Consider the following 11022-nt stretch of genomic DNA (forward strand, 5'->3'; position numbering starts at 1 on the left):
ATGTATTTATTACTGTATGCTACCATTCAAAAGGTGTTTGGGGGGTCCTAATAAGGGGCAGGTTGTAGGCTAGGGAAAAAAATTGGAGAATGATGGAGAGTTGAGCTGAATTTAACTATTTGAGGTCTGGAACCTGAGCCCAGAAGTATTCCTGGAGAGAACACGACAGGTACACAGGAAGTTTGTGGAATGTCAAGGCTCTGAGCTGGACCAGAGCAACAATGTGACCCTGGGGACCGACATAGACTCCAGCTGCAGGAAGCTGCTCTGGAAGGGCCTGGTCTTTCCTTGCTCTATCTACTTGCTTTCAGTGCTCTGGCTTGCATTCCTAAGGGCTAAGGTTATCGGTAACCCGACCATTTCAATAGAAAAGAATGCCTCTGGCTGCCAGTGACATGGAGATGGCTCCTCAGTTTCCCCATAAGCTCCACCACCTACTTGGATCTCAGATATCTTGTTTGGTTGTATTGAATATATTGTGTTGCTGTAGATGCAGCTGATACACGATGGCATGTAACCAGTTTGGCACAATGGCTGTTGGAGAGACTCTATTACAGACAGCCAATGATACACCTCTTCCCAATGGTATCTAGCCAGCTCAAGAGGAAGGCAGGTAGATACAGTCATCCTGTCTCTTCTCCACCTGTTTCCTTCTACCTCTCCTCCACCTTCCCTTTCCAATTCAACATATCCCTGCCCTGTCCCACCTCTACTTCATCCCTTCCAATCACTAAACACACCCATTTTTTAGGAAGTTTCTTTTTATTGACCAAGCTTCATTTCCTCCAAACTGAGCAAACTTACCACCTGACATCTTCATATCCCATACTTTCTGGAGTTTATAGCTTCTTTGTCTTCATCGATGTCAGGGAGTTACAATTTGTTTGCAAGATATACCCTATTTTAGTCAGATAAAATTTGATGAACCTACATGCTATCACCTAAGCCACCTTCATAACTCCCCAGATGACTATAGTTTATAATTTTACCTTTTCTAGAATTTTATTTAAATGAGGCAACACTCCCTTCTTCACATCTCAACATTTCTTAACCGCGATGTATCTTGCAACGAGCATCTAACATCACAGCTCTTTTCTTCAAGAGCCAAAAGTAACCAGACACTCCATCTTGCAAGGAATAATATTTTATGGTCAGTGTGCAGATTTCCAATTTAAACATACACACATACACAAAGGTATATGTATGTTACACAAGTATACATACACACATACACCGGTGGGTATGTTTATGCATATATACATAAGTATGTATATGTATATATATGTATATGTATATGTGTCTGTATGTGTTGACTACCTAGTTTGCCTCCTAGACTGATTTGGACAGTGAGTACTGCATGGTGAGACCATCACTTTGCCATGCAGGTTACCATAGCACCCATAGCTGGAGACTGGTAGGAACTAATCAATGCCACAGAAGATAGTGATACTGAGTTTCACAGTGGACTGAAAGTATCTTTTGCATTATGACTGAACTTTTTCTGTCTAAAACAGCATCTCCAAAATTTTTCACAATCAATTAACATGACTAAGAGAGTAGGAAAGGAGTGAAGGGTGCCAACGTCATTGAAGTTTGGGAAATGTTTCTTATTATAATCTCCCACTTGGAGAGTTACCATTCATCAGCATGCTAAAAGTTTCTCAAACGTCCTGCAGCAAGATTCTGAAGCAAAGTGTTCATCTCTGCTTTAAATCACAGGTTTATTTGACCCTGGAGCCTACCCTGTGAAAAGATGGTCTAAGATATGAGTATGAACAGAAAGAAAGGGAAGGGCTAGAGGGAAGCATGGCTTCAGTGGCACAGTGCTGGCATGGCCACTTTGAAGACCTGAGTTCTAGTCTCAATGTAGAAAAAGAAAGAAAGTGAAGGAAAAGAGATGAAATAAATATGGAAAAGAGAGAAAGTGGAGTACCAGCAGCTCAAGTAATTCTAGCTATGTAGGATCTGAGATCAAGAGGATCTTAGTTTCAGGTCAACCTGGGCAAAAAACTTCATGGGACCCCATCGTAACAGAGAGGAGCTGAGTGTGATGGTATCACCTGCCATGCCAGCTCGGTAGGAAGCTGAGATGGGGGAGTGAGTGTTGTGGTTCCAGGCCAGCTTGGGTGGGGGGAGGTTTATGTGACCCCATCTTAACAGAGAAAGTTGGGAGTGGTGGTATGCATCGTTCATGCTAACCACTGTGGAGGTTCGCCCAGGCATACATTTGAGACCCTCTGTCAAAAATAGTGATGGATTAATGGAGCATTTGCCTAGGTAACATGAAGCCCTGAGTTCAAAACCCCAGTGCTGACAAGAATAAATACATATATGAAAGGGAGAAGCAATTGAGTGTGGTTTTATTTGAGCTATTCTCCATTAAGCCCCACAATGTAAGGAGATATGGATGGATTGGGTAAGATGCTCTTCCCGAGCCACAGGTTGAACATGTACTTTCCCTCACTTCAAATCTCTTTACAGTATGAGGGGATACAGCAGATTTTCCAAAGAGGAAAAGAAAATGACACAAAAATAATTCATTGGCTAATTCTATAGGCAACATCCAGCCTATGTATACAGTGGAAAGTTGAGGTTGAGTGAGATGAACCTCATGTCCCACCCACCTGTCTGTACTGCTTAGCCATCCCAGCAAGATCAAGCTGCTGTGTGAGGCTAGAGACCTTTCACCAATGAGGAAGTGATGCGGGTTATAGACTATCTGGCTCCCTAATGCAGTGTGTCCTCCTATCCACCTGCAGGAATTACTCTGATGGCCTAAAAGATGGTAATGTCTTTCTAGAAATGGCATTGACCTAATACCCAAAGGTGAGAGGAAATCTGAGTGGCCAGCTGACAAGCAGGTAGCCACTAAAAGAAATATCCAAGAGTGCTTGTTCCTCCATCCAATATTACTTACTTTTTGATGTTTACTTCTATGAGTGTTAATGCATCTACAGAGTCGTGTGACAACCTCAGGGTCTGTCTGATCACTCCATAAAACTTCCTGCTGCCCCGTGTGGTCTCTCCCTCCTGCAGCCATGACCCCAGGCATGACCCCAGACAACCACTGATGTGTCTTCTATTACTACAGCTTTGTCATTTCAAAATTTTCTTCCTTTTGGAAAATCCATTAAATTCCCTTGTTCAGTTTTCTAATGGAGACCTCCAGGTTTTGTGGTTGTTTTTTTTTTTTTTTTAATTGCCAGTCCAGGGCTTGAACTCAGGACCTGGGCACTGTCACTGAGCCTCTTTGTGCTCAAGGCTAGCATTCTTCCACTTGAGCCACAGCCCCACTTAAGGTTTTCTGGTGGTTAATTGGAGATAAGAGTCTCATGGATTTTCTTGCCTAAGCAGGCTTCCAGCAATCATCTTCAGATTTCAGCCTCCTGAATAGCTAGGATTATGGATGTGAGCCATGGGTGTCCAGCTCCCATTTATTTTCTTTTTTCTTTTGCATATATGTACCCCAAACTACCAGTAGACTTTCTCTGTTGTGCCTGTTTTGTTATTTTCTGTTGCTGACATCTCTTGGCATCTGGCCCTAAGCTTTTTGCATGCCCTGCTCATTTTTCCTCAACAATTGCCTTATGATAGATGGACACATTATCACTATCACCACTTTACAAATATGGAAGCTGAGGATCTGAGACATTCACGAGAACTTATCTAAGGCCTCATGGCTAACAAATAATTGAATCTCAGCACACACTCACTGTTAGCAACTTTAAAGAAATGAAAAAATCCTTTAACACAGCATTAACAGGGAGGGAAGAGGAACTAGAGATTTGGAGCCATATATATAATTTATTTATTTAGTTTTAGTTGGTCATGGGGCCTGAACTCTGGGCCTGGGCTCTGTCCCTGAGCTCTTCAGCTCAAGGCTAGCGCTCTACCACTTGAGCCACAGTGCCACTTGTGGCTTTTTCTGCTTATGTGGTGCTGAGGAATCGAACCCAGGGCCTCATGCATGCAAGGCAAGCACTCTACCACTGAGCCACCTTCCCAGCCCTGAAGCCATGTTTTTTTTAAATGTGAGTGAAGCTGGAGAATGATCTGGATCTCCTGACTTTTCAACCTTAGCTTCTACCCATTTGTCTCCCTTCACCTGCCACATATGGTCCTTGCTGTACCAGGTGGCAGCTGCCCAGTGTTTTCAGGACCTAGAGATGATTTTCATCCTCTTGCAAATTAAAAAAAAACCCACCCTGTGCATCACAGCCCAGAACAGAACATCTGAGACCCAGGATGGAGCCAGGCCACCTTCTGGTTTTTCCCCAGCCTCAATTCCCTAAAGTGCTTTCTGACCTCATTTTTCTCTCCTTGGTTGCTTTGCAAGACCAACTAGAAAAATTTCTAGGGCAAAGCCACCTGGTCTGTGTGCTGGTGGCAGGTGTGTTCTTGTTGATACAGGGTGAGTAAGATGGGAATGTGTGTGATTGGCACGATGCTTAACAATGTAGGGAGAAAGTCCAGCCCTGCAAAACCCAGCGTGGCAACCTTCATGCTGTGGAGTAGAGTGAAAGGCAGGGGAAGGGAAAGATGAGAGTTAATGAAGAATCAGTGATACTCAAGAAGTAGACCGATGCTTGCCGTGTGTGTGTGTGTGTGTGTGTGTGTGTATGTGTGTGTGTGTGTGCGTATTTCCCCCTTAAACTGGCTATTTAGTGAAGAAAGGTAAGTTAGAGGGTTTTCTCCTCCAATCAGCTCATAGCTCCCTAAAAGTCTTAGAAGGGACTTTAAATCCAGAACATGTGGGAAGAATCATCTATCTGAATTATGGCCACAGTGGGAAATGGAACTAGCAAGACCTCAGGGTGCCAAAGATGGTTTCGCAGTGGCATTTGATTGATCAGAGAGTGAAAGAGGGTGTGTACTTCAGACTAGAAAGTGTTGAGTCACCTCAATAACAATCTCAGCTAATATTTCTTGAGCACTTACTATGAGCCAGTCTATGTACTAAGAGCTAATTGATATGAATCATCTCATTTAATGCCTTACCACAACCCTCTGAGATCGGTGCTGCTATTATCTTCCATTTATACATGCAGAATTGGAGGCCCTGAGGTTTTAGGTGCCTCGCCCAAAGTATTCAGCCAAGGAGGGAGAGAATCAAGATTTGAATTTTGATAATGTTCAAAGTCTGGAAATTCTCCACTTCCCTGCTTTTATGGCCTATTCGAATGCAGAAATAAAAGGGTAACAGAGTGAGAAGGAAAAGAGATTAGGCCTTCATGAGGAACTCCTAATCTGTTTGAAGGCCAGCAGAGTTCCTTTAGCTGGAGGGCAGTGTGGGGAAAAAGGAAGGGAAGGGGAACAACAGAATGGAGAGACAGACACAGGACAAGCGGGGAACCAATGTAACAGTGATTTACACAAGACATGATGTTGGAAATGATCTGTACAGCTTGGAGGGAGGGGTGGGGGGAGGGAAAGTAGGAGAAAATGGAGGGAAGGGGTAACAAGTTTGACAAGAACCCTACTTGTTACCTGACTTATGTAACTATAACCCCTCTGACAATAAAAAGGGGAGGGGGTGTGGAAACACTGTGATTTGCATTACCAGGGGCCCACCAGAGTTTACGGAGCTTCCCTGTTGGCTTGAAATAATTGCATGCTGTAAAAACCTGCCACCATTTCTCAAGTTTTCATTTTACACAATCCGCTTGGGAGAGATTTAGATGTGTAGGCACAATGGGCTAATTTTTCTCTCTCTCTCTCTTGGGCTGGCACCATGAGGTGTAACTATTGGTTCCACCCTGGCACCCTGGCTGGCACAAATGCATCAGGCTTTCTTGAGCCAACAAAAAGATCTGGATGAGCTTGTTTTACAAACGAGCCAAGGTAGGTGAGCAGAACAGACTTTGGGCTGAAAAAGCTCAAGGGTAGGAAGTTAAATGAACTCTTTCAGAGTACTGGGTTATCAGCGAGTCTTCTGGAAGAGGTGTTTTGCAAAATGGGTACCCTGTGACAACAGGTTATTTGTGCCCTCTCAGGAGAGTACTTTATACTTAGTGTTATCCTGACCAGGATTCCCCATAGGCTGGAGTTTAACTTGATAATAATACTTATTCTGTTCTCCTAGAAGGGCTATAACTCTTCTGTGTTCTATAGAATGTCTCATGCTTGGCCAGGCACAACGAACAGTCAATAGTAATGTTTACTATGATAATGATCTTCCAAATGCCTTTCATCTAAACCTCTCAAAGTGCTTTGCAAACACTAATTAGTTAAGCTTTACACTGGCTTTCTGTTTTCACAAGATATTTTCCCATTTTACAGAATTTTAAATTGAGACCCAGTCAACTCTAAGTGGCTTGTCCAAAGTCAGGAGGGGGCAAGTTTAAACGGATGATAATGGTGATGCTTTGCATATGCCTGGCAGAAGTTTTCTAAGGCGATAGAGTCTGTTGCCAAGATCATTTCCACACTCTCCTAGAGGAAGAGGAGAGGTAAGGCAGCAAGTATTCCTTGCTGTTGGCAAGTTTGAATGAACAGAGGCAGAGAGGACGAGTAACTCAGGAGGATTTCACTGAGGTTCTAAGTCCACACTTCTGATGTTCAGAACAGAATGACAGAGCATTCAGACCATTCTTGCTTCCTTTAACTGAAGGGTACATGGCGTCTTTCACATTTACAGGAAAGACAGTTACATTTTAGGGCAGAAGCACCAGGTTGCACATTGACACCATCTTTACATCCAAGGATGGTCTTGTTCATATTTCCATGGAGAGAGGCAAAAGGAAGGCGATGAGCACACCAAGAAAGGGTAGCTCAGGAATTGCAGGAAATGGAGTGGTGGTGTTGTCAGCTCCTCCCTTGTAGTGAGCATCTTTACTAACCAGGCTCTGCCTAAAAGCAGAAGCCCTTTGATGTTTGCTTCTGTCTTTCAGCCTCACGACCTGCTTCTGTCCAGGGCAGTTTAGAAGATAGGTACCTTTGCATGATGTTTCCAGGCCCTGAAGGAGAGTTCCAGGGACTCCTCTTGTCTTAATGGCTTTCTCTTACATGACCAGCTCCCAATCCCATGCCAGGGGGGACCCTGCAAATCTATGGCTTAAAAACTTACTAGCTGCAGATCCACTTGTCTTAGCAACATAGCCACGTGGAAAGATACAAATCAGAACAAAAGTACATTCAAGCTGGCAACAGTTCCTTAGTGAATGATGACAATAATCCTGACAGGGAAGTCAGACTTTTGCAAAGCTCCAGTGGATAGAGGTTGTTGGAACTGAAGAATTCAAGGGGAGAAATAGAGATCTCATGATTTCCCTCTTTGGATTAACTGGAATATGTCTATGATACTCCTAGCAGTGGATCACAATAGCCCAATTGCTAAGTGGATGGGACCATATATATAATGAAGCGTATCAACATGAACTCCAAGAATTGGAAATGAGGTTCTTATTATGTCCTATATGCAGTTATTTCTAATTTTTATATCTGTTTTAGTTTTCTGTACCCTTTGGCTTGAATATAAGCTTATCTGATTCATGGAAGGGAAAGGGAATCACAGAAAGAGCAGGACAAAGCATGAACTAATGCAACAATGATACTCATAAACACTATGTTGGAAATGAACTTTAAAACTTGGGAGGGGAAAGGAGTAGGGAGTGGTAAACAGGAGAAACTGAGGGAGGGGGTAATGGTGTTTTAAAAGGAGCATATTCATTACCTTACTTATGTAACTGTAACACCCGCCCCCCCCGTTCATTAAAAAAAGAAAAAAAAACAATAATTCAAGGGGTATTTCCTAACTCTGGAGGAATGTTTGTGAAAAGCTTGCCTCCTAACCCCACTCTATCTTTGTAGGTCTTGGAGATTCTGATGGAAGTCTACATCTAGACTAATGGAGAGACCTCAAGAAGTTTGAGTGCCCAGTCCTGTTCTGGAATGTAGTCTTTCACATAGAACAACAACAATACAAACATTTACAGTGAGAAAAGAAATCACACCATCGTCCTTTGACACCTATTTTTGAGTATTTATACCTATCCCTACCCAATGGCTGGTGTAGAGATGCGGTGAATCCAAGGAGGGTTGAGCAACTAGAAAGAAAACTTGAGACAACTTCCAAATGCACACAAATCTTTCCTCCTGTGTGAGGAGAGTCTTACAAAACCATTACATTTTGGGCCTGGCTTACTTCACTTAATATAATTTTTTCCAAGTCTTTCCATTTCCTAACAAATGGGGCAGTGTCATTCTTTCTGATGGAGGCATAGGATTCCGTTTTGTGTGTGTGTGTGTGTGTGTGTGTGTGTGTGTGTGTGTATCACATTTTCTTGATCTATCCATCTACTGAAGGCCATCTGGGTTGGTTCCATATCTTAGCTATGGTGAATAATGCTGTGATAAACGTAGTTGTTCTGGTAACTTTAGTATGGCCTTGTTTGTGATCGTTTGGATAAGTGCCCAGAAGTGGGATTGCTGGGTCATAGGGGAGCTCTGTGTGTAGTCTTTTGAGGAAACCCCATACAGCTTTCAAGCATGGTTATACAATTTTATACTCCCACCAACAATGCAGTAAGGTTCCCTTCATGGTTTCCCTTATTTGCAATAACTAGTATATGTCTAGGATAATCTTACTACACAAGCAGAAAAGGTCAAAAGCTATGTACATATGACCATATAAGATGATGCTATGTGAAATGGACCCCAAGATATGGACACAAGAGGTTTTTTCCTTTGTTGCTGTTGTTTTTAATGTACTATGCAATTTTTTGTTTCTTTTGTATGTTTTTCCCCCATGGTATAACCCCTGTTGTCACTGTATTTGATTCTGGTGCCTTGCATCTTGTATATTCATTTTTCTAATTTGGGGAGGGGAAGGAAAATAAGAAAATGCTGAAACAAGGATACAGGTTGACCCATTGTAACAATGAGATGTACAAAGCACTATGCTGAAAACAAACTTTCCAACTTCAGGGGTGGGCAGGAGAAGTTGGGGAGATTGGGAGGGGAGGATAGTAAGGGAAAAACAAAGGAGGGGTAACAATGCTTGATAGGAAATGTACTCATTACCTTACTCATGTAACTGTAACCCCTCTGTATAGTATCTTTACAATAAATTTTTTTTAATGTTAAAAAACACCCTGCACTGCTTCAAAGCAGATCTGTTTGACCCTGATGGTGGAATTAAAGCTTGCTTTAGGCACGTCTTCAAAGTATGCAGCTCTGGTTTTTGAGGTATGCCAACAATCCAAGCTACAGCTTTTGGTGGCAACTGTATCAATCCTGGCTCTAGGAGTCACAGTACAAATAATCCTGCTGGACTTGCAAAGACAAGATTCTTCTCTAGAGTTAGTCCCTCCATAACATCCCATAGGAAAAGCCCTCAGAGAGCCCTTTCAGGAACCAGCTAGTAGATTCCCATTAATATCAGGCACAAACAGCCTTTTGGGTGATCTGTGAGGTTTCACTGGGTCTGTTCATTTGCTTGTCTTAATTAATTAATTGACTCATTTGATTGCAGCCTCTGACATGTCTATTGCTTTGGTCTATTTTATCCCTTTGGTAACTACGAATCGGCAGGGCTCTTTACACATCTGCTGTGTTTCATGGCCTTGCCATCATCAATCAGTCCACCCACACAGACAGTTCCCTCCTGCAGCTCTTGGGCGCCAGGTATCTTGAGAGCTTTGAACAGATTATGAACAAGCATTGTCATAATAGTGCTTTATAACGATGCATGGAAAGACTGATCTGGATAAAATTCAAACAATGCGTGACATTTTTGGCGGGGGCGGGGGAGGAGATGGGGGAGAACTTCTCAGAGATCTCAAAAGCAAACCAGTCAGATTTTGTTTTCTTTTTCTCACCCTCTGGGCATTTTTCCAGGCACTGCTTTGGCCTTAGAGCAACAGGAGTGGAAGATCAAAACAAATACCCCAAACAGGCTATTCTCTGGACAAGAAGTCAGGAGAACCTAGGAAGCCTTTAGAAGTTCTAAGGGGAAGTGTCAGATGGATGGGATAGATAGGCTTAGGATTCAGCGTGTCTTAGGAAAGTGATCACTGCTCAGGAAACTTATCTCCGAGGAGCCCTTGGCAGCACTGTACATGTAACTCAGAACACACTACCCCTAACCCCCAGGAAATACACATACAAACGAGTACACAGGATATTAACAAGCAAGATCTTTCTTACCCCATCCATGTGGATCCTGATGCTGGGCACTAGCCGGAAAGGACTGACCTGCAGACTTCTAGGGCTGCTCCTGCTTTTCCTGCTCTCCTGTGCAGTCAGCACGCCAGGCCTGCGGAAGGAGCCTCCTCGCCCTGAGCTCTGTCCTGAACGCACTCCATCCAGGAGACGCACCAGCAGCAGGTTGGCTGGCAGTGCCTCGATACTGCCAATCACCAGGGTCCTGCATTCGGGACACCTCAGTTCCTTGTGGGCTTTGAAAATCCTCTGTAGACATGGTTTGCAGAAAGTATGCTGGCAAGGGAGGACTTTGGCTGTGACGTCGAGCTTTTCAAAACACACAGGGCACTCCAGAAGATCAAGTAACGTCAAATCATCCATTTTATTTTAAAACTCCAGTCCTGACCTGAAGGAGCAGGGTCCACATGGTAGGGGCAAACTGAGCCCAGGGGCCAGAGCTGGGTCTCTCCAGAGCCTCAGAATGCCTGCCTGTTTGGAGAGAGGAAGAGAAGGGGGAAAAAATGTGACTGCTCTGGGAGGTTATGTCCCACCTACAAGGAGGCAGTGTCTCATAAGGCATTTTGCAAAGTACTTTGTTCTGGAATGGAGCTGCAAATGACTCATTCTGATTCTCTGATTCAGTCTAGCAGGTATAAGGCTCACCTCAGGCTTGCTGCATGTTGCAGGAATCAGAAGGAGCTCTGGACAGGACTGGTCACTGCCTCTTTCTGTCCTACCAGGGCAAGGAAGAGAGAGGCAGCAATTCTCCTCTGTATCTACAGGACTTGGAGGGGGCTCCTACTCCTGCCTGGAGAGGACAGTCAGGCACAACTCTCCAAGTAAAACCCTCTCCTTCCCACCTGCAGAATGTAATTTCTG

The 11022-nt window shown here is 43.6% G+C and overlaps 1 protein-coding gene across 3 annotated transcripts in view; it reads right to left on the bottom strand.

The window, feature by feature from the left end:
* The window catches only part of Sh3rf2 (SH3 domain containing ring finger 2), a 133812-nt gene extending 123288 nt beyond the window's left edge, over nucleotides 1-10524 (bottom strand). For all 3 annotated transcript variants that reach the window (XM_013025535.1, XM_013025534.1, XM_013025533.1), the window contains exon 1: nucleotides 10147-10524. In XM_013025535.1, coding sequence (XP_012880989.1) covers nucleotides 10147-10524 — 378 coding nt within the window. The remainder of the gene's footprint in view (nucleotides 1-10146) is intronic.
* Nucleotides 10525-11022: the final 498 nt, after the last annotated feature.

This window comes from Dipodomys ordii, unplaced genomic scaffold (assembly GCF_000151885.1).
Source record: "Dipodomys ordii isolate 6190 unplaced genomic scaffold, Dord_2.0 Scaffold85, whole genome shotgun sequence".
NCBI classification, from domain to species: domain Eukaryota; kingdom Metazoa; phylum Chordata; class Mammalia; order Rodentia; family Heteromyidae; genus Dipodomys; species Dipodomys ordii.